Genomic DNA, 24,874 nt, shown 5'->3' with positions numbered 1-24,874 from the left:
CTGAAAGCCATGATCAAAAAAAGAGCCTAGATATCATCTTTCAAGAAATCATCAAGAACTGCCCTGATATTCTAGAGCCGCAGGGCAAAATAGAAATTGAAAGAATCCACTGATCGCCTCCTCAAATAGATCCCAAAAAGAAATCTCCTAGGAATGTTGTCGCCAAATTCCAGAGCTCCCAGATCAAGGAGAAAATACTGCAAGCAGCCAGAAAGAAACAATTTGAGTATTGTGGAAACATAATCAGAATAACCCAAGATCTGGCAGCTTCTACATTAAGAGATCGAAGGGCTTGGAATACAATATTCTGGAGGTCAATGGAGCTAGGATTAAAACCTAGAATCACCTACCCAGCAAAACTGAGTATCATGCTCCAAGGCAAAATATGGATTTTCAATAAAATAGAGGACTTTCAAGCTTTCTCAGTGAAAAGACCAGAGCTGAATAGAAAATTTGACTTTCAAACACCAGAATCAAGAGAAGCATGAAAAGGTAAACAAGAAAGAGAAATCATAAGGGACTTACTAAAGTTGAACTGTTTTGTTTACATTCCCACATGGAAAGATGACATGTATGATTCATGAGACCTCAGTATTAGGGTAGCTGAAGGGAATATGCATATATATGTGTATATATATATATATATATGTTTATGTATATATATATGTGTGTGTGTGTGAATGTGTATATATGTACGGATATATATATATATATATATATATATATATATATATATATATATATATATATACACACACATATATACAGAGAGAGAGAGAGAAAGAGAGGACGAGGACACAGGGTGAGTTGAAGATGAAGGGAAGATACAGATACCTAAAAGAAATAAAATCAAATTAAGGGATGAGAGAGGAATATATTGAGAGAGGGAAATAGGGAGAGATAGAATGGGGTGGATTATCTCACATAAAGGTGGCAAGAGGAAGCAGTTCTGTGGGAGGAGGGGAGAGGGCAGGTGAGGGGGGAATGAGTGAATCTTGCTCTGATCAAATTTGGCCTGAGGAGGGAATACCATACATACTCAATTGGGTATCTTACCCCACAGGAAAGAAGAGGGAAGAAGATAAAAAAAGGGGGGATGATGGAGGGGAGGGCAGATGGGGGTGGAGGTAATCAAAGACAAACACTTTGGAAAGGGGACAGGGTCAAGGGGGAAAATTCAATAAAGGGGGATGGGTTGGGAAGGAGCAAAATACAGTGAGTCTTTCACAACATGAGTATTGTGGAAGGGTTATACACAATGATACACATGTGGCCTGTGTTGAATTGCTTGACTTCTTAGGGAGGGTGGGTGGGAAGGGAGGAGGGAGGAGAATTTGGAAGTCAAAGTTTTAAAAACAGACGTTCCGAAACAAAAAAAAAAGTTTTTGCATGCAACTAGAAAATAAGATACACAGGCAATGGGGCATAGAAATTTATCTTGCCTTACAAGAAAGGAAGGGAAAAAGGAGATGGGAGGGGAGTGGGGTGACAGAAGGGAAGGCTGACTGGGGAAACAGGGCAACCAGAATATACGCCATCTTGGAGTGGGAGGAGGGTAGAAATGGGGAGAAAATTTGTAATTCAAACTCTTGTGAAAACCAATGCTGAAAACTAAATATGTTAAATAAATAAATCAAATTTTAAAAAAAGAAAAAAAAAGAAAATAGTTTTGACTTCACAGACTCCCTAAAAGGGTGTTGGGGACTCATAGGAATCTCTAGACTACTCTTTGAGAACACTGATTTAGGAGATGTGTTCCTGACATGGTTGTTTATGAGAATATTATGTAATATGCATTCAAATGAGACAATGACTGTGAATGTGATCTGCATATTTAAATATGGTACAAATAGAAGGTTTCATGATGATTTTCATATTTGAGTATAAAATAGTAATGATGGAACTTAGAAGGGAATTAGTGATTATCCTCTGTCCAATGTCAAAGTTATTTTTCAGTTCCTCTGCCAATGAAACCTACTGCTTTTTAAAACATGTGATGTAATTTATACTTACGTGGAGGTATTTTAGAGATAAGAATTTGATCATTGCAAAGAGTTGGTCTTTTGACTTTTATCACCTTCTTCCTGGTGTGAAGATGACCACCTCTCTCCAACCCCTCTTGACCAGCACAGTGAACAACCTTACGTCCACCCCCCGGATCGTCATGCAACGAATTTACCTTCAAGGGGTGAGAAAGTGCTTGATTTCAGGTGGTCTGCACCTCCCACCTGCACGGCTTCCGTTATATAATACAACTTCTTGCAAATGTATTTAAAGAATGTATTTGCTGCTGGCTGCTGCCATCTTGGAGCCAGGCCTGAAGTCCCTGAGCATGTGCAGCCAGCCATTGGACAGCTGGTTACTCCCTTCTGTGCTCTATGAACAGGTTCCATTTTCAGCTCCTTTCCATGCTTCAACATAATCACTCTTGCTGTACTTTTCTTCCAGGGCATTGCAATGCTTTCTAAAATATTCTCCTGAGCCTAGGACATCATAATTTGGTTTTCACATAAACCACAGTGACAAGATCATAGCAGTGGAAAGAGACTATGTGAATAGGGCTTTGCCATCAAAGGGCCAGCTTTTCTTAGATAAATTGTAGAAGTGAATTTTTTTCTTTTGAATGTCGACTATTAAGCCATCTAACAAGCAGATCATAAGCCAGTTTCCCCAGTATAATGTGTATGTTGTAATATACAATTTCTCTTCTGAGAGACTATGTCCTTCCTCAAGACATAAATTCAGGAACTCCCAGAGAGTTTAGGTAAATGCTACCAAAATGCAATTGAGATATTTTCTGCATTTAGATTTTGCACAAGGAGTTAGTCAATGAGCATTTATTAAGTACCTACTGTGTGCCAAGTACTGTGCTAAGTGACTAGGATATAAATTCAAGCAAAAAAAGTCAGTATTTTCCCTTAAGGAGTTTACATTGCAATAAGAGAAAGACAACATGTACAACAAACTGAAAAGGGATAAGGTGACATGGTGGCTATGTTAAGGCATGGGCAATGAAGACCCAGAGTCATCAATGGTGGGCACAGAATTTTTTTAAAATAAAATTTTGATGATGCGTTTTTATATTCTTAGATGACTAATATTTACATATTAATATTTGACTTCCTACCAATATGCTTAAATCAGAACCTGCTTAAAAGTAAACTGCTGGCACTCTCAATTTATTCCCAGATTAAGTTCAAAGCTACAAAAATTTTAATGCTCTGTCAAATATTCTACTTATTACATACAAAATATAATCTAATAAGACTCAAATTTATAGACAGATTGTGAACCACAACAGTGGAGGGACTTCCCTCTTTTTAAAATTAGTGAGAAAGTTGCTTGGGCCACTGAGAGGTTAATTCACTTCCTAGGAGTCGCACAGCTAATATATATCAGAGGCTGAACTTGAACCCAAGTCTTTGTCATAGTGACATGTAATCCAACATGGATGAAAGATATTCTAAAGATTGAGAGGCTTGTATATGAATCTTCTCCAGAGATCTTAAGCCTTGTTTGGCACTCACATTTTCTCTTCTTTTTCTGAAATGGAATAATAATACAGCTCTGCAGCCTGGCTTACCCTCTGAACCTGCTTTCCCTTTCGAGCACCTGAGCCACCCAACTTGCTTTGACATGTGGCATTTGTAATGTGTTCATTGTGGTTATACATGTCATTTCTATATTGTGTACAAAATTGCAGCATTATGATTTAAGTGGTTCAACTATATAATTCTCTAGTTTTGAAATTAAGTAGGTGACTCCATAGCATAATGGGATTTATTAAACACCCTTTTACCCCCATCCTTTGTTACAATTCATATACCATTTTAAATTTCTAAAGGAACAAGAATAAAGTCAATATATTCTTAAAAGGCAAAATATCTCATTTTAATTTACTTAGGTTCCCTTTGACCTTTTGTGGATTTTTGATGCTCATTTTCCAGTTCCCAGACAATATTATCCTCTCTCTCTCCTTTCCTTCCTCCCTCCCTCCCTTCTTTCCTTCCTCCATCTCTTCCTCCATCCCTCCTTTCATCCTTCCCCTCCTTCCCTCCTTTCCTTCTTTCTCTTTCTTTGTTTCTTCTCTTTCTCCTCCTTTCTCTCTCCATTTCTTTTCTACCTCCCTCCCTCCCATCCTCCCTTCTTCTAACCTTTCCTTCCTCCCACCTTCCCTCCCTCCATCTTTTCTTCCTTCCCTCCGTTCTTTCCTTCCTTCCTTTGTTCCTTCCTTCCTAGAGTGGGATTATTTATTGTAAGCATTTGAAGATTAACTTTGACGTAACTGTTATAGGACTTTTCATCAGCATACTATTATATCAACGTATTACATATTATTCATCAGCACATATTGAATATGGTTAATTCCAGTAGCCCACATTGACTTGAGTTGATAAAGCAAAAAAAAAACCATCTTAAAAGTACAGAATAGAAACAATTTCCCTAGAAAGTGAAGGAAGGAGTAATTAAAACTGTTGGCAGTTGGTGGGGAGAGGCAGATAATATAATATGGGGCCCATCTCGCCTTTTAAAGCTACCTGTTAAGAGCGAATGCCAGCTGTTTAGTGAATGTTGACAGTCACTGGTTATTGCTGACATTCAACTTCAGACATTCCATGGTGACCTCTGTGAATGACAGCTTGAGGTTTTCTTTAGGAGATACATGTATGTGTCAGAAGAAGAAACAATTTCAGTCACTGGTAAGTATAAGGCATTGCCAGTTGTCAGGAAGAATCATTCAGTACTGTCAACAAATTGTTAGTTACAGTTTTCTCAAATTGCTTTAAACTTTTTAAAAATGTCTTACAGTGTCATTTGGAGAATAGCCTTTTCAAACCTAAATGTACGGTATGTGTATATCCTCAAGGATACATACACACACACACATATATATGTATAGTATATATATATATGCATGTATTCCTGATCTATGAACATCTCATGAAGAAACTCTCTCTATCAGTACAGATCAACAGCTGTTCTGAAGCTTATGGCATCAGAGATTTGCCTGGGGACACTGAAAGGTTAAGTAACTTGCCCAGGGTCTCACAGCCTGTATATATCAGAAGCTGGACCTGAACCCAGGTCTTGCCGGTTGTGAGACTCAATGCATTCTACCATGCTCTCTTCATATCTGATACACCTAATTTTTTTTTTCAGGAGCTATACATTGTAGAAAAAAATAAGTCATTGAAATGAGGTATACTTAATATGTACATATGTACATACATTACTTATCTTGAAATAGATATATAATCTCTGTTCAGTGAAATATTTTCTTTTATATTTTGAATCCCTTATTGTTCATCACTATACTTTCTAGAATAGTGAAGTCTGAATCTTTTTTTGAAAACAATTCTGGCCTCTTATTTTAGAAATTGTTTCCTTCTTCCCAACATGCTATATGGTTTTTGTTTGTTTTACTTTTTTAAGAGCAGCTGTGGGATAAACAGGTCTCCCAGGCTCATTCCAGTCTTAATTACAAGGGAATGTATACCCAGTGTAGGTGGTCATTTATGAGCCAAGTGTGTGTCTCGGTTAGAGGTCAGAGCTTGTGGTCTTTAAGGATATTTGAAGTACTTACGTTATGTATATATTATAAGGGCAGATAGATGGCACAGAGGATAGAGTGTCTGGCCTAGAGTCAGAAAGACTCATCTTTCTGAGTTTAAATCCAGCCTCAGACACATACTAGCTGTGTGACCCTGGGTAAGTCACTTAACCCTGTTTATCCCAGTTTCCTCAGCTGTAAAATGAGCTGGAGAAGTAAACGTCAAATCACCCCAGTATCTTTGCCAAGGACAATTCAAGTAGGAGTCAAAGAGTTGGACATGCCTGAAAAATGAACAACGTATTATATATGTATACATGTGCACACTCACATATAAAGTATCCCAAAGGCAAGGATGTGTGTATTATTATTGCTATCTGTAACTACCCAGTCTGTGACAAAGAGAATGTGACTATATCCAAAAGACAGTTTACTAAAATGGTCATTTAGAACACAGAAAAGTGGTGAAATAATCCTAAGTGTATTTAACCATTTGGGGGAGTTTGGTCCAGACCTGTGGTTTCATCAGAAGCTCCTTGCTTAGAAAATTCACTGTACAGATGCAGATTAGAACCTTCTCTGCAACTCACAGGCTTGCAGAGTCCCAGAGGCCATGGAGAGACTGAAGGTAGCTAGCATGTATCAGACGCAGGATTTCAAGCTGGCTAGTCCGGTCACCATCAAAGTTAGGGCCTTTGGAACAAACTTCCCTCCTATTGGTAAAGTTGGCCATGAATTCTACATGTTACCAAAAATAATCACTCCCTGGCTTGGTTTTAGTGGTTTTCATTTATTATTTTCTTTATTATTTATTAATGTGGTATGTCTTTATTATTTCTCTGTTATTTTATATTGGAAAAATATGGTATGTCAAGAAGTAACTACGAACAGAGGACATCCATATAAAAAGAAGAAAAACCTCAGAATATGGAATCGTATTTAATATCCAATTTTATGCTGCAGATAATATGATATTAGGCTATCTCCCAACAGAAAGTGCTCAGATTTAAATGCTATATCTATAGTACTAAATATATAGTAATCGATTTTAAAGTAGATATGAGTTTCAGGGATTTATCAGTTATAACATATTCCGCCACTTTAAAGTAGTCCTATGAAGTGGTTCCTTGAGTCTCATTTGTAATAAAGATATTAAAATGCAATTTAGAAGTGAATAAGAGGGAAGAGAAGCCTTTCGCTGCTCTTCATTCATTTTAATTGAGATTTTTCAATCCATCAGAGAGAGAGGAAAAAAGATTTTTGTAGATGATAGATTATTAGTCAGTACCTTCTGCAATAAACATTTCCTTGTGAAATATTTTGAGATATGATTTTGTTCTGAGGCCCCTTGAGTTTATCCAAGGTAGACAAGGAGAGCAGAATCGTGGTATGGGAGCTCATCTCAATGTTGACATTTTTTTTCCTATTTAACCTTTGCGTTTTCATCTGGTTTCACCCAGGAAAAAAACGTTAAAGAAGTGATGCTTAATTTTTCCATCCGTTACTATTACGGTGAGGTAGGGTAGAAGGAAATCAGACCTTGAAAGGGAGACGGCCTAGGAGGATTTGTTAGAAGCAACTGCAATTTTAAACATACTGTAACTTAATCACTTTGTCAAATGAAATGTATAGACCCGTAATGAGCCATAAGCTGGACTAATTTTTTTTAAAGATTAGGATTCACCAGATAGATAGATAATTTATATTCCAGATTTCCTAATAGGAGCCCATAAACAATGGAAGTAATGTAAATTTAGTGCTTAGGCTGGCAATTCTAAAGAAAATAAACAGTTGGTCACATTTCTTTTTAATGAAGTCTATAATCCTGACATTAGTATTTCACAATGTTTATTTCCCATTATGAGCTTTATGTTCACTTGGGGCAAGATTTGAAGGTGGAAATTTTCATAATACGGTGTTCATTAATTCATTGCGTGTTCATAGTTAAACCAATAAACCTGAAATCAATAATGTTCAGTTTTTAATATCTAAATTAGTATTTCCACACTGCCCTTTTAATGTCCTAGATTAAATTTGAGTTTTTTGCTTTTTAATTGCTGCTTTTTTAAAATTGCTACTAAACTGAGAAACCCAGATCCTGTTTTTAATCTTAGCTACAATGTAAATAAATGAGACAATAAAAATAACAATGCTACCTTTAATAATGATAAGCAGCTTGTAATAGTGGTAGAGACCCTGCCTTGGAGTCTGGAAGGTGTGAGTTCTATTCCTACTGTGAAAACATACCTTCTGTAGGCCTCTGAGAAATTCACTTAATCTCAGTGTCCCAGGCAGCTCCCTAAAACACTGCAAAGAAGATACTGGTCTGCATTAAGAGAGGAGGTCTCTCACTTCCTACGCTGATGAAATCACAGGTCTTGTTCAAAGAAAAACCCAGAAGTACCGTATCCGGACTAGATTAGTACTTTTGCTCTGAAGATGCCTTAATAAAAGAATCTATTCTGTGAAGGTAGGTTTCAGTCAAAGGGCAGCCCTTGAGGACCTAGAGGGCCACATGCAGCCTCGAGCCCGCAGGTTCCCCACCCCTGGAGGGTGAAAATGCATGTCTGGCCTATTCTGCTCCCATAAAATTGAGTAGAATAGAATTAATAAAAACAACCAATTTATTCTTCCCAGTCCCCACCTCCCTCTCTCACTAGCAGCCAGATTTTTGCTTTCTGTAAGGTTAATATTTCTCCTTCAGCACTCTTTGAATGTCAGGTGAGCTGAGTTTTTATAGGGAGTACTTCTTGGGTTCCACTTTTTGGGGTGAGCCACACGGAATGTCCATCTGGCCCTGGAAGATCAGATGTCCATCCCTCTGGCACAAAGATCTGTGCTACAGATAAAAACAGCCTGTGTTCCCTCTCAGTCCAGCTGGGAATCAGACTCAGAAAAGGTTGAAAGAGTGAGGAAGGGACAGCTTATTTTCTTCTGTCTTCATTGATTAGTTCCCATGTTCTCTCTCTTCTGTACTTCCCCATATGTGCCTGTACACACACACACACACACACACACACACCACACACTCTTCAGGTTTGATGCTAGAAGTCATTTGTCTTTGCTCCTACCCTGCTTCTCTTCCCATTCTTTTTAGACTTAAATGAATGCGGTCTCAAGCCCCGGCCCTGCAAGCATCGTTGCATGAATACTTATGGCAGCTACAAGTGCTACTGTCTAAATGGGTACATGCTTATGCTGGATGGATCTTGTTCAAGTATGTCAATATTCCTTCTCTCCTCCCCCTTCCCTTTTTGGAAGTGCTCTTGGTTTTTTTTAATGGTACTTTAGATGCTTTGTGAGAGTCTCCTCACTCTATCTCAAAAGGAACTTGCATATTTCAATCTGCTTGTTGTTTCAATTTGTGTATTGGCTTACAATTAAAATTGGAGGCACTCGAAATAAATGTATAGCGTTATCTTACTGCAAGTGGCCATTTAAAATTGATGTGGTGGATATCTTGGTACTGAGTGCAATCCACACAAGAATAGAATTAAATTTGGTTATGACATTTCCCAAACGAATATCTACAATTCTCTACCCTTCCTTTCCTTCATTTAGCTATTTTTTATAAAGCCAGGCAGAAACCTCTCGCTATGTATCAGACAACCTGAATGCTTGCAAATTGTAAACCAGTGGTCCCCACCTTCATAATTTTAACTTTCCATATAATATTGTCAAGAGGCAGGGCAGCTTGGTGTACTAGATGGAAGGCTGACCTCAAAGTCAGAAAGATCTGATTCCGAGTCCTGCTTCTGATATATATTGGTCACGTAACCCTGGACAAGTGACTTAGACTCTCAGTGTACCAGGCTATTTGACTAGAAGTGGCAGAGCAGGTGTTAATCTGCTTCGATAAAGGGAGCTCCCTAGATTGATAAAACCATAGGTTTAGCCACCAAAAAAAAAGTCTTCTTACAGATGGTTGCTTTGAATAGAGATAATACGGTCTTAATTTCCTCTAGCATTTGGATTTTTCTCTGAGCTCTAAATGCAGCCCTGAAAACCTTATTGAGCCTCGGTCTGCACCATGCCAAACAACTGACGTGGCTGCTTATTTTCACTGAATTGACTGTGTCGATTTAAAAAAACAAACAAAACTGACTAAACAAATGTGGCCAATATAAAAACTGGAGTCCTTGTCCCGCATCCCAATTGCTTCCTTGAATCAGATCCTTAAAGCAAGACTACACTATATCCCCTCAGGACGCTAGGGGTAGCCCTGAGAGACTGAGGATTGTCTTTCTAATGCCAAGGACACAAGCCCCTTTCTGATGTGTGTTCCTCAATGTTAATCTCTAACTGTAACACATATGTCCCTTGTATCACTAATATATCCCAGTGAATATCACTCCAGTGTCTTTTAGCTAATTAACATCTATTAACTTTTCCAGAGGGATATTTATTGAGAAGATGCTATTAAAACAGAAATCACAAACTATTCCCCTCCTCACTCGGGAGGCACATTCTCCCTTATAACCACCACAGTACTCTGGAGAGTATAAACACAACGTTAAAGTAGTTGCTACAAGGCATTCTCCCCAACAAATTCACTTCTGAATGAGTCATAGCCAATGGAGGAGTCTTCCATCCACTGCTACTGGGTGAAATGAGTTACTAGGAGCTTAACTCCCCACCTGACTCAGCTCTCCACAAAATCTGGCATGGACTTAAGCTTTTGGACCTCTGGTGACTGACTCTCACAAATTTAATGCTCACTAGGTTTCAGCCTAGTCTAATACTTCTCTATCTAAGAACAAAGGTCCATGTTCTCAGGTTACATGTTGGCCCAAGTGAAGAGGGATCCCATAAATTTCCACCATAAATTTTCAGTAGGGCTTTCTCACTTGAACTAGCCAGGCAGGAAAGAGTGGGAGAGAGGTCCATTTTGTCTCATTAGTGTTTTAAATATGCACCCAGTTTGGGGTCAGGTGGACTGATAAGTTATAGAATACTTTGAAGCCCACGTAAGCTACAAACTACACATGCTTGTAAAGGTTGGCTTCAGTCTTTGTTACACAGAATTAGTGTTTTTGGCATGGTGTGGAGGTAAAATGAGGTTTTCTTGGAATGAATGACCGTCTCAGAGACAGTGACCAGAGACTAGGCAGATCACTGGGGAAACCCTCATAGGAACACTTACTTCTATACCTTAGTAGAAAAGTGAATCAGATGATAGAGATAGTAGCCTGGGGAAGAAAAATGAGCCTGGGTTATCCATATAACTGGTTCTATGCATTCTCCTTTTTGCATGGCCCATGGGAGCTCTGTCTGCACGTCTTTTAGATGAAAAACCCTCATCTTTTATTTCTCCAGAGTCCCCAGGCACCCACCTCAATAAGAGTGGGGTCCATTTTCTTCTCCTACCTTGTGTGAACAAGTCTCTCTTTCCTTCTAGGTGCCCTGTCATGTTCTATGGCAAATTGTCAGTATGGCTGTGATGTGATGAAGGGTGATATACGTTGCCGTTGTCCTTCGCCGGGCTTACAGCTGGGGCCAGATGGGAGAACCTGTGTGGGTGAGTGTGAAAATGGAACTGAGTCAACAACTGCTCTCTGATAAGAGGCGAATGGTACATATGATGGAGTGGGGAGCAGTGGGGAGTTAACCTATACTTGTATGAGTGTGTTATAACTAGAGAAAAAGAGGAAATCATGGCTTAAATCTATAGCAACCCATATGCACAAAGAGCTACAGAATCCAACAAGTTTATTAAGCGTCTGCCATGTACAAAGCAACGTGCTTTGCATATCTGCGAGTACATACGGATTTCCCGATTTCAATGTGGGAGTCCTCAGCCTCAGAAGAGGGGATTCCCATTGCTAGAACTCAGTGGTTAATCATTTATAAATCATTTATGAAAAGCATTCATAAATCACTTACCACAGTGCCTGGCAGGGCACCTAGGTGGCATAGTAGATAGAGCAGTAGGGCTTGGAGTCAGAAGACTCATCTTCCTGGGTTCAAATCTGGCCTCAGACACTCACTAGCTGTGTGACCCTGGGCAAGTCACTTAACCCTATTTCCTTCAGTTCTTCCTCTGTAAAGTAAGTTGGAAAAGGAAAGTGGTAAACTGCTTCCAGTATCTTTGCCAACTAAAACCCCAAATGGGGTCATGGACATGGCTGAAATGACTGGAATAACAACAGCACAGTGCTTGGCACATATAATAGGTACTTAATAAATGCTTATTCCCTACACAGGCACATTAGGTTAACTGACTCGCCCAGGTCTGTCAGCTCATCAATAAGCATTTATTAAGTCCATTCTATGTGCTAGACACTATACTAATCATTCAGGATGCAAAGAAGCTCCTATTCTCTCCAGCCTCACCTGGTATCAGAGGAAAGATTTGAACTCTGGTCTTCTTGAAGTTCACCACTCTATCCACTATTCTAAACTGCCTCCATGTGCTTTGTGTGTTTCTACATACTTAATATACATAATAAATGAGTGAATGAATGGCATAGCCCCGAACTAAACCTTGTCATTATAGCCATTGGAAGACTTTTTTTTTTGCATTAGACTTACTATTTCAACTATGGACAGTTCGGATCTTTTTTTAAAAATACCTAGTCATCATAGAAAGATCTTTGATCTCATCACTTGTGGACACTCCCTCTACCAATACAGATTGCAACCCCTCTATGCCTTAGTGTAGACAGTTTCATGGCCAAAAAGTTCATCATCTAGTGGTCAGTCTTCAAGTGATGAGCCTGCTTGAACATATCCAAACTGGTCCCTCAAAAGAGGTATGGTCCGACCTTCAGCCTCTCCAAGCAGGTTTTCTCACCTCAGAAGTCTCTAAGGCTCACGTTCCCCTGGCAAAACCTTCCAGAATGCCCAGGGTCACCTTCCACGCTGTGGAAGCATTAGAGCAGGACTTCAGTGGAGGATATATATTCTGAATTAAGCAATTTCAGTCCTTGCTATTTATAAAGTCATATTGCTTGTATTTCTAGATGTGGATGAATGTGCAATTGGGAGAGCCTCATGCCCCAGATTTAGACAATGCGTGAACACCTTTGGAAGCTACATCTGCAAGTGCCATAAAGGCTTCGGCCTCATGTATATTGGAGGCAAATACCAATGTCATGGTAATGAAATTCATGTCCTTGTGTTGCTTGTTATACAAGGGTGTATGAACAGTCAGATACATGCATACACACATATATTCACTTGTGTGGCATCAGTTTCTCTTGCTGATCTTTTTGGATCTTTTAGCCCTTCCCATTTGTCTCTTCACTAAATAGATTTATTGCCTTTTTCTGTCCTAGATATAGATGAATGTTCTCTTGGTCAGTACCAGTGCAGCAGCTTTGCCCGATGTTACAATGTACACGGGTCATACAAGTGTAAATGTAGGGATGGCTACCGGGGAGATGGAATCAACTGCATATGTAAGTCATACTTATCTTCTTGTCCTAAGTTCCAACAACAAATGAAACACAGAAATATTCTACTCAAAAAGATGGAAAACAAGGTCATTTATCTAAGATTCTAAATTTCAGCAGGGCAGCTAGGTGATGCAATGAATAGAGTGCCAGGCCTGGAGTCAGGAGGACTCATCTTCCTGAGTTCAAATCTGGCCTCGGACATGTACTAGCTCTGTGACCCTGAGCAAGCCACTTCACCCTGTTTGCCTCAGTTTCCTCATCTGTAAAATGAGCTGGAGCAGGAAATGGCAAACTACTCCAGTATCTCTGCCAAGAAAATCACAAATGAGGTCACAAAAAGTCGGATGCAACTGAACAACAGCAACTAAATTTTGGCTCTACACATGGCTAACAACAATATTGTTCTGAGTTGCATAAGAACTAAAGTCACCCAATTTTTTTTATAAATAATAAAAGATGTAATATGGCATCCAGGATTAAAAAGCATCTCAGCTTGCCCGACTACATTATTTCAGCTACAGATCCTTAGCTAGTGAATTAGGAAGGTCAATTCTGTGATAAGTGAAAGCTGTAAATTAACATGTTAATATTTAATTTAAGAAATATCTTGTGTCATTGGCATTTAGAATCTGCTGAAGCTAGACCTGGATGTGCAGCTTTGTGGTACTCTTCTGCTCCAGCTTTAACTCCCAGGCTTTCTTATTTGTATAGCATTCCGTTAATTGTTGTTTTCTTTGCCTGTCGGAGCTATGAAATTCTGAGACCATTTTGTAAGCAAATTCAAGATGAAGAATGAAGAGGGCTTAGAGCTGTTGTATTCAGAGTCAATGACTGTCATAACAGGTGTTCTTCCTTCACTTTGTCATCTTGTTCATGTGATTTCCCCTTCCAATGATGCTGCTCCCATCCCAGCCATACCTGCCCATCCTAGGCAACCTTCTTAGCTACATCCTCCCATTAATTCACCATAGATTCACCATAGAGGGTTTACTCAGTGGGCCAGAGACTTTCTTTTCTTTCTGTTGATGTCTCAAGGTTACCTAAGAGAACATCAGTTCAGTTCAACTACTATTTCTGGTCTTTTAAAAAATTATTTCAAACTTTTGTTTTTGTCACTTTCATTTCTCAACATTCTCAACATAAACTTTCTTCCTCCATCTGCTGGGGGGAGGGAGGGAAGGAGGGAAAGAGAGAGAGAGAGAGGGAGAGAGAGAGAGAAAGAAATGGTTCATCAAAACCAACACATCAACCAAATTCAACATTATGTCTAGTGTTTCACACTCGTAGTCCCCCACCTCCACAAAGGGACAGAGGTACATTTCTATATCCTTTCTTTTGGGTCAAACCTGATGATCATAATTTCATAACATTTAGTTTCAATTTTATTTTTCTTGTTCTTCCATTTATCTCTGTTTCTCTATTTCTGTCCCTCATCTGTCACGGACTGTCTCTGTATTTCTCATATTAGGCAGCATATGACTATATAAATAACGTTCAGGTTTGAAAGTCCCGTGAAGCAGTTTAGCATGCACCTGAAGTTTATCTACTCACCGTATTTTCTGAAAGATGGCTGGACTATAATATGAAATATTTAAATATGGACTATAAGCAAACCTTAGTTTTTAATGGGTTTTTGTAATTACTTGTTTTACATTCATAAAGAAGTAGTATAGGATAATTAACATTTTTTGGCAAGCAGAATAAATTAATGTCTTGTGTTATTTTTCATCTCCATACATGGAGAGAGAAATAATTGCATGTTAATTTGATTCTTTCATTTTTGCTCTTTCAGATATTCCAAAAGTTATGATTGAAAATTCAGATATTCATATATCAAAGGGAAATAGTACTTTCTCAAATGGTAATGGACATATTAATAAAATTCCTGATATTACAAGTACTACATGGCCTCTAAGGACACCACACATTCCAGTTGTTCATACTGAGAGACCTACTCCTAGGCCACCAAGACCTACACCAAGGCCAACAACACAACCTCCACCAACCACAACTGAACTCACTACTGTCCGGATGACACTGCCACCATCAACAGCAGTGACAACACAAAGACCACAGCCCAAGCCATCGACAATGGCACCTTCATTTTCAACCAAAATACCAATTGAAAGTACATCTCCAAGAGGAATGACAGTTGACAACAGAATACCAACGGATCCTCAGAAACCCAGAGGAGATGTGTTCAGTAAGTAACATTACCAGTATTTTGTTTCTTAGCTTCTTCGGATATCAACATAGTTGAACTTTATGTAAAAATTGAACTCATAAAAAGGATTAATTATGCAACAAAGTCAATCACAGTTGCTGGTAATTAAATGTCATAAAAGCCTTACACACAGCAATTTACTGGCTTTTATTTTTGTCTATAAATAGAAAAAATAGCGCTTAGGGCCTTAGAGATTATCTACCAACCACCCAGTATAGGAATCCTTTCCACCGTGTCCCTAACATGGTCATTAAGCCTCAGATCAAACACGTCCAGTGACTGGGAGCTAAGTTACTTATAAAGTAGCCCATTAGAACCAACAGCTCCAAATGTTAGAACATTTTAAATTTTAAATTGAAATCTGTTTTTATATTTGTGTGTGCATGTATATATATATATATATGTGTGTGTGTATATATACATATGTGTGTATATACATATGTGTGTGTATATATACGCGTGTATATATACATATGTGTGTATATATCCATATGTGTGTATGTATATATATGTGTGTATATATACGTGTGTGTATATCCATATGTGTGTGTATATATACATGTGTGTATATATCCATATGTGTATGTATATATGTGTGTGTGTATACATGTGTGTGTATATGTGTGTGTATATACATATATGTGTGTATGAATATATATATATTCAAGTCCATTGTTTTTATTTATTGCTCTGTTGAGGAAAATGGAGTGTCATTTAAGGTTTTTGAAGGCTGGTAATATTTTTATAATCATTCCAGTATTTTATTAAATCATTAATGGTGGCACTGGTGAAGGACCAGAGTCTCTACTTTATATCTCTATTTTCATAGTATGAGCTGTCTATGACTATGAATAATTTTTTTAGTGTCAATTCTATGAAGTTACAAGGATAGCAGTGCAAAAATGATAAAATAAAGAGTTGTAGTCTTATTTTGCACAATAATATTTCAATTCATGGGAAAAGTGTTCTCGTAGTTGAAGCCAGAGTATGGACCTGAATGCTGAAGGCAGCTAAAGAATCCCTACTTCAAATTATACAATTGCAGATGTTAAGAAGCAAGATAATTTTTTTAAAAAGCCTAGTACAACCAAAATGAATGTGTTATAATCATATTAAAACATTTATTGATTCACCTTTCCTTAGAACATTAACAGAGGAAATATATTGGCCAACTAAAGTAATTAAGCTGGGTACACTCCTGTTCATGGCTTAGGTCTAGCTCTTAGTTTTCTATACCCAGAGGAGGAGATATTGCATGCTTACTGTCTAGATAACACTTTTTCCTACTGGACTACTTCTCTGGTTATTCCATTCAGTGTGGCTCTTGTAAGGTTTAAGATAAAGAATAGTCAAAGATCTATATATAGTACTCAATCAGATTTTTCACAAGTGAGTGATAACAGATGATGACTTATTCTGAAATCCGAACTTTCATTGAGTATCAGTGATCACATTTGTCTAAAAAGGCTACCATTTCTCTTTTTCTACATTGTTTCACCAACTTTTCCCTTCTCACTCTCTCTCTCTCTCTCTCTCTCTCTCTCTCTCTCTCTCTCTCTCTCTCTCTGTGTCTCTCCGTCTCCCTCTCCCTCTCCCTCTTCCCTCTCCCTCTCCCCCTCCCTCCCTTCATCTCCTCTCTCTCTCTCTCTCCCTCTCTCCCTCCCTCTCCTCTTGTGTCATTTTTTCCTACCTTGTTTTACTCCCTCTTTCTCTCCTCATAATTACCTTATGACTTTCCTTTTATTCCTCTATCTCATTAACCAAATTATGGAACCAAAGTATGTTACTTTAGCCTTTGTTGAATAAAATTTCATATCTACCATCCTTAATTTTTAAAAAGGAAGTTGAACATGTATTTCTCTTCAAAAAATGAAACAAAAGGAAACAAATTTTCCTTTTACTTGCTATATGACCCTCAAATTTTGCCTCTTAGTGTCCATCAATAGGGGAAAAATATGGTATTGCATAATAGATATGCCCACAAAGGTACTTATATGAGGAACCATCATATATAATTTATGATAATATAAGTAAAATGCAACATTTCAGCTAAGTTGTTGCTCAGTCTCATGAACACCAAATTGGTATATTGTTTAATTCACACAGAACTATTTTAACCTAATAGCAATGCCTTCATGAGCATGAGCTCTTTCCATATCAATAGGTCTGTTACATTAGGGTATTCAGTAGCTTCCATTTTCAACTATGTCCTTACAAAATTAGATGTGTTCAGAAGCTTATAAAGCATTTGGAACTCCAGTGATATCAGATAAGAAAATCTTTGAGAAACTACCCTGTAATGATCACTTCCAGAAAACAAGTCAACTCTGTATCATCACTGTTCTCCACTGTAGCACCTCTCCTCCCTCTTCCCTCCTTGTCTTTTCTCCAGCCACTTGGAAAAACACAAAGATATAATTGTACTGACAGTGAAATTTGCCAAGAAAAAGTGGGGTGCACCAAGTTTTGATGGGGTTTAAGATATTCATTATGAAGAGGAAATGTAATGTGAAAGTACTGCCCTGCAAAGGCATTGATCTCTCTGGTCCTCTGCCAAGTTTAGTGTATGCCATGAAGAACATGAGTTTTTCATGTCATTAACTGCCTCTGCCAAGAAATACTCTCCTCATTTCATATTGAGTATCATAGATAAGTAGACAGACAGGCAGACAGGCAGACAGACAGACAGACAGACAGATAGATAGATAGACAGACAGGGAGAGAGAGAGATATGTAAACATAAATAGATGGATACATACATACATACATGGATTGATAGGTAAATACATACATACATAGCTAGATAGATAAATTCATTGATAGAGCAAGCATTTATTAAGTGTTTATTATGTGACAGGTACCATGGTAATACAACATAGATGGTAGTTAGGGAAAGAGTATATAAGACATCAATTCTCCTTAATTTCAGGGTTTCATAGTATGTACTATATTCAAAACATAATTCTTTTTTTCCTTCAAGGTAGATGAAGAACTGCCATCTACAGAACCATAAAATATTAAAGAGTCTTTCTCATCAATTCTTTCTCCCCCAGGAGCCTTAGAGATTATTTTGACCAACCCCCTGGTTTTACAGACTGGGAAAGAGAAGTGGTGTGACTTGTCTCCAGTCCCTCAGCTGGTTAGTGGCAGGATCAGCCTTCCTGACTGCAGGAATGTTAGGCTGCTCGTGGGTATTGGGGGTTTCCTTGGACTTTTTCAGATGTTGCATGCATGCATGCGTGACATCGCATTCCTCCAGCCTAGAGTGAGGGGAAAGGGAATGCAAAGGTCAGCCCCAGGTTTTCTAAATAATATGAGGATTTTAGAGATTGTAAAGATATCTGAGGATGAATTAAAAAGATAAAAAAATAATTACTGAACTAAAACAGTTCAGAAGCTGGAAAGGGGACAGGGGGAGTCCATTATCTAATTTTCTTCAAAAAGCGAGATTTAAGAACTTGCCTGAAAATGATTTAACCTTTAAGAAGTATTCTTTCCTCATCTTTTCCTGGAGTGTGTTGTCTGACTCTCTTCTTTGCCAGCATCTCTCCCTACTTTGTATTATACTTGTAATGGAAAAAATAAATGAGTGATGAAGAAGCATTTATCAAACATGTCCCAGGTGCTTTGCGAAGAGTTGAGGATAAAAATACAAAAGTGAGTGGTGGGAGAAGGGACTTACTTATATGATATGAGGTGGGATTGGAAAGGCTCTGCCACAGAAGACCTGAGATTCCTATTAGAGTTTCAAATGGGTCAAACCAAAAAGATCCCATAAAGAAGACTGCAACTAAGCATATCTTATGCTAGAGTGGTCGATTAATAAAATTCCATTAATTGCAGTTATCCCATTATCACTAAGAATGATAACAACGACAATAAGTGCATTCATATAATATTTTAAGATGTTCAAAGCATTTTCCCTCTATTATTTCATTTGATCCTTATAATATCCTTGTAAGGTAGGTTCTATTTTATCACCATTTTACAGATGAAGAAACTGAGACCAAGAAAGGGTGACTTGCCCAGGGTTGCACAGCTAGTAAGTATTTGAGATAGAATTCAAACTCAGGTCTTTGGGACTTCAAGTCAAACACTCTATCCATCGTGCAACCCAGCTCCTGCTGCCATTAACACAATTCCATGTATTAAATCACCAGATTGGCTGTTCAGATATTGGTAAACCAAGTTAAAAAAGAGGGTAAATTTGGGAGGTAGGGACAGATGTAAGAGGTCTTAAGAGGGAACAATAATAAAGAATAATAATAAATGGGTATATCTAGGGTAATGGGGTGAGTCTCCCAAAATAGGCAAAAAGGGGAAGGAAATGGGGGACTGAGGATAAATTTCACTGGCTCACAATTTGTTCTGCCTCTGAATATGTGACAGAGGCAAGATAGTGTAGTAGATAGACAGCTGGCCTTAGGGTCATAAGTTCTGGATTCAAGTTCTACCCCCATTTGGGGTTTTCTTGGCAAAGATGGAGTGGTTTGCCATTTCCTGCTCCAGATCATTTTGCAGATGAGGAAACTGAGGCAAACAGGGTTAAGTGACTTGTCTGAGGCCGGATTTGAACTCAGGAAGATGAGTCTTCCTGACTTCAGGCCCCATGCTCTAATCACTGCCCCACCTCACTGTCCAACCAGCTAACAGAGGTAGATGTTCTTACTTATTAACTAAAAAGTGTGTTCATATACAAAACAATCACCTTTGGTAGCAGATTGTAATGTATGTGACTGCTGGAGGATTACTCAGCTTCAAATTGTGTCTGAAATCATCACTTCTAATCTTTAGTACTTTGATGTGTGTCTCTAGCAGCCACTAAAATAATTGTGAGTCAATTAGCACTTATTGAGTGGGGAAGGGTGAGGATGACATGGTTAGACTTTCACTTAAGAAAGATTGATGATTTGCCTGTTCAATGGAGAGTGTACTTTAGTGGGGTGAGACTTGAGATAGGGAGACCAACCAACAGGCTGTTGCAAGAGTTCAGATGTGAGGTTATGAGAGCCTGTACCAGTGTTGTCACAGTGTCAAAAGAGAGAAGGGAACATGTCAGAGATATAACTTTGGCAACTGATTGGATATGGGGTTTAAGAGAGAGAAAACAAGAATAATACCTGTGTTGCAAGTTTGGTTGAGCGGGAGGACTGTGGTATAATCAAGAGTGAGAGAAAAGTTAAAAGACCAGAGGGTTTTGTGGAAAAGATAATGAATTTGGTTTTGGACATGTTGAATTTAAGATTACTGTGTCTTATCTGTTCAAGATGTCCAGTAGAGAGTTAGAGGTCAGGAGAGAAGTAGGAGCGCACAGGTTAATCTGAGAATCATCTTCACAGAGAAGATAGATGAATATGTGGGAACTCTTAAGATCACCAGGTAAAATATCATAGAGGGAAAAGAGAAGAGGGCCCACCATAGAGCTCTGAGGGACACCCATGGTCAGCAGCCTTGACCTAGACAAAGATCTAGCAAAGGAAGATAAGAAGGAACATTTAGGTAGGTAGGTGAACTAGGAGAGAGCAGTATCAAAAACCTAGAGAGAAGAGATTACCAAGAGAAGGTCACCAGTGTCAAAGGCTTCAGAGAGCTCAAGAAGAATGAGAATTCAGAAAAGGCCATTCGATTTGATAATTAAGAGATCAGTTGGTAACTTTGGAGAGATCTGTTTTGGTTGAATAATAAGATCTGAAGCCAGAGTGCAGACAGTTAAGAAGAAAGTGAGAGGAAAGGATGTAGGAATGTACTAGTGAACATAGAACATAGAAACGCAATGTATATTTTGATGTTTGAGTCCTGGGATTCTGATTGTCAGGATCAGAACAACTCATCATCTGAACAGATCATTGTCCAAATTATCACAGAGCACAGAGAAATGAAAAGATTAAGGTTTCCTACAGGAGGGAGACATATCTTTTATTAACGTAGAGGGAAGTACTCTGAAAGGATACCTTTCTGTTCATTTCCCCTTCTATAAATTGTACAGGGTATGTGACTAGAGTGGCAATGATGTCCTTAGCCATGAAAATATTAAAGTCTATATTCTGTATGATGTGGTGATGAGTAAAAAGATTGTTTCTGCTGAGGGGTGAAAAGGTCCCCAAACTAGTTTCCTTCCTAGTAAACAGCAGAGCCTCAAGGAGCTCCTAGCTGTGTCTGCCATCTCTCTCAAGATTAAATGTCTTTCAGTATTTTGAATGAGGGAGTTATTGCTGTGTACAGGGCAGGATGTGATTTTTAAAATTTTCAAGGTTTTTTATTTATTTTTAATTGGATTTTGTGGTCTTAGGCAAAGGGGAAAAAGTGGATCATCACAAAAATGAACAAAGTGAATTATGTGTAAACTCAACAAAGCAAGAAATTTTAAGTGTTTTCTAAAATTTTATTTCTGTGTTTTAAAAATTCCTGTAGCTGTTTGTAAAATCTATACAGGCTTTGAATCCATTTCAAATTGTGATATGAATAATGTCACATTTCATCCTTATATTTAATTGTATTTATTTGAGACACATACAATTGAAAGTTCTAGTTTTGGTTTCTATTTAAGGACGTAACATTACCACCTATTTTGTCTTGTAGTCTGGTTATGTTCATGAAATTGTTGGCTTATATAAATCAAGGGTCTTTCCTTTTGCACGTTTTGTGTTAACAGAGAGAATGATTAGAAACACAGTGAGTGAATGTTTTACTTATCATTACAATTTCTTTTTGTATATTCAGAGACACTGTGGAAGTATGGTTGTGAAATATAATATTCCTAAGGTACTCTTGGGGACAAACATATCAAGTTCCTACTTTTCAGGCTGCTCATGAGTAATTATCATACAAAGCCCTTTTTCTCTAAATGTATTGAAAAGCAATCTAATAGAAATCAAAAATTGCTTCTAGAAAATTACTTAAAATGCAAAAATCTCTCTTGTTAATTAATTAACTCCAAGCCCCAACTCTAGCAAAACTGAGGAAAACTTCATTTCCCATAAGCTAAATCACTCCTCAGTCTCAATCCCTGAGCCTAGTAATATTGGACAAATAACAGTGTTGTTAACCATGGAATTCATTAGCAATAACAGATAACAAAAAGATATAGATAAATTTTTAAACAGCACATCAGGTGTGAGAATATGACAACTAGACTCATCTCTGCAGTCCAAAACCCTGGAGCCATAGTCCAGCTTTTCAATGGTCTTTGGAACTCTACTCCTCTCAGAACATTTTACTCAGTTCTATTCAGAAATGTCAATTAACTCTTCCTCTCTTCTTAGATGTAACGATTAGTTGAATTCACCTCAGGGTGACAGTTAAAAGTCTCTCCATTCCCTTTAGGGATTTTCCTTAGGATGTCTTCTCCACGGTATTAGAGAATAACTCAGCTAAGTTCTTATCAGGAAGGGAAGATCAGTTACTCTGTGGAATGTGGCAATTAAATTCAGTTCACTCAGATCATCTCTCTGCACTATCTCTCGGAGATGAACTCTCTAAGTCCATCCCAGCCTTGTTCTCAGTGGAAGTTAACTGTCTCAGTCTTTTCAGGAATGAAGTTTGGTTAAGCCATTCTCAGTGCTTCATACTGACTCAGTTAACTGCCAGTACTCAAGATAATCTTTGTAACGTTATAGTAACAATTGAAGTACAAACAACGACAGCTCGCCTTAATTAATCACTAAACCGGGGTTGCCTCAGTCAAAGTGAGAACTCAGAAAGACCTTGACTTGAAAAGGCCAAGGTCTCCCATTGCATCTGGCACCATCGCCAGTCATCCTGATCTATATCTTGCCACTGGACCCAGATGGCTCTGGAGGAGGAAGTGAGGCTGGTGACTTTGCACATCCCTTTCTCACTTTAATCCAATTCACTGGCATGTTATGGCGTCACCTTCCTGAAGTCACGGTCATCTTCAAGAACGAAGGACAAACAAAAACAACAACATGTAAAATGTCCATAAAAGGGCAATTTAAGCTAGTTACATATTCAAAACACGAAACATAGAAATAAGAATTATAAAACATAAAATTATAGAATCTCAGGAATTGGAAGGAATCTCAGAGGCAAACTAATCCAATCACCAGCCTGAGCAAAAATTTTCTCTTTAATGTATTCAACTAGTTGTTCTGCCTGGTGATTTCCTGTGATTGAGAACTCACTACCTACTGAAATCCTACTGCACTTTAGGAAAGCTCTGATTGTTTGGCACCAAAATCTACCTCTCTCTAACTTCCCCCCTTTTTGGTGCCACTTCTGCCAAGTTGGACAAATGCCCAGCATCTCTTACATATGGCCATGTTTCAAGTATTTGAAGATATGATTGTCTTTCCCATAAGTTTTCTCTTCTTCTGGATAAACATCCCTGGTTCTTTTGGTGATTCTTATATCCTTAGTTTTCAGCCCCCTCATTAGCTTGGTCTGCTTCCTATTATCTCAGAAGAGATAATGTTTGTAAAGTACTCAGAGTACGAGTACCTAGTACTACTATTTAACCTAATATCTAGTAAGTGCTTAATAAATGCTTATTCCTCTTCCCTTCCACTCTCTAGACTAATCCATGTTATCTGTGGTCTTTTAAAATTGTATTGCCTATAATCAAACATGGTACTTCACATGAGGTTGGACCATGGACAGAAAACAGCAGAATTATCACCTTTTTCTTTCTGGTGAAGGTGGCTAATCTTAATGAAACAATGATAGTAAGTTTTCTTACTGTGTAAACAACGCAGAAGGTAATGACAACTTTCATTCATTCAGCACCATTAAGTACTAGCTGTGTGCAGAGAGCTCTGTGGTAGATGCTATAGGAGATAAAAAATTTACATGAGATACAGCCAGAGGTATGCTGAAAAACTGGCTCTTGGGATGGATGGGACAGGAGGATGTACGCCGCTCACACTTAAAGTTTGAAATTTAATCTGCATTATTAATATTTTCTCCATCACTTTTTTAGGTCTAGACAATTGACAAAGCAATAAACCAAGCCCTGATTTGTAGCCATTTCCGAAGTGTAAATGCTTATACCAAAAATCTAACAACTTGGCCAGAAACTGCTCACTAACGCAAGAATGAACAGGCAGTAATAAGGAATCACTCCACCTTTTTTACAAAAAGATAGAAGTTGGCAGTTTCCCACTTCTTTCTTCAAGGCCCTATTTTTGAACCATAACTTGAAGGGAAACCTAGCTAAGAAGTTTAAATTCTGTGACAATTGAGGATGACAGCCCTAAACATTTGCTGGAAGGTGTATATCCCAATCATAAGTCTAACCTTAATATAGCCCTGAGACACTCAAACTGGAGGGGTGCCCAGGGTCAAGTTCAGGCATATACCCAGCCTTAGAATGGAGTATAAAAAGTCAAGTGTGCAAACATTTTTGGATGTCTAAAGATGTCATGATGGCAGTGCACTATGGTGAACAGAAATATGGAATCACACGACCGCCCTGTGTAGGGTTCCAGCAGGAGTCAAGATCAGAGCTTACCACTGTAGCTACTTCTCCTGGTTCCTTCCTTCTGCAGATGCCCTATAGCAGGCATCCTTCTGCATTCTGAATTCTCCTGTATCTGATCTTTGTAAGTCTTCGTTGAAAACCCCTATTTACAATCCAACCTATTGGTCTCTTCCATGTCCTCTGCCTTCCAGTTTGATGGCATTTATGCTCTCCTTTTCCATACCTCCCCCAATTACTTTTTATTTTTTTATCTGCGTAGATATGTT

At 38.3% G+C, this 24,874-nt stretch overlaps 1 protein-coding gene across 5 annotated transcripts in view; it reads left to right on the top strand.

Annotated features, from left to right (window-relative positions):
* NPNT (nephronectin) overlaps positions 1-24,874 on the top strand; it is a 113,504-nt gene that overhangs the window by 66,497 nt on the left and 22,133 nt on the right. For 3 of the 5 annotated variants that reach the window (XM_036762324.1, XM_036762322.1, XM_036762321.1), the window contains 5 exons: positions 8,649-8,768; positions 10,950-11,069; positions 12,514-12,648; positions 12,829-12,951; positions 14,741-15,151. In XM_036762324.1, the coding sequence (XP_036618219.1) occupies positions 8,649-8,768; positions 10,950-11,069; positions 12,514-12,648; positions 12,829-12,951; positions 14,741-15,151 (909 nt within the window). Of the gene's footprint in view, positions 1-2,095; positions 2,189-8,648; positions 8,769-10,949; positions 11,070-12,513; positions 12,649-12,828; positions 12,952-14,740; positions 15,152-24,874 lie in introns of all 5 variants that reach the window. The other 2 variants (XM_036762323.1, XM_036762320.1) reach the window with 1 other exon arrangement.

This window comes from Trichosurus vulpecula, chromosome 6 (genome assembly GCF_011100635.1).
Source record: "Trichosurus vulpecula isolate mTriVul1 chromosome 6, mTriVul1.pri, whole genome shotgun sequence".
NCBI classification, from domain to species: Eukaryota; Metazoa; Chordata; class Mammalia; order Diprotodontia; family Phalangeridae; genus Trichosurus; species Trichosurus vulpecula.
The sequence above is the reverse complement of the archived record's forward strand: the minus strand, read 5'-3'. Positions and strand labels throughout refer to the sequence as shown.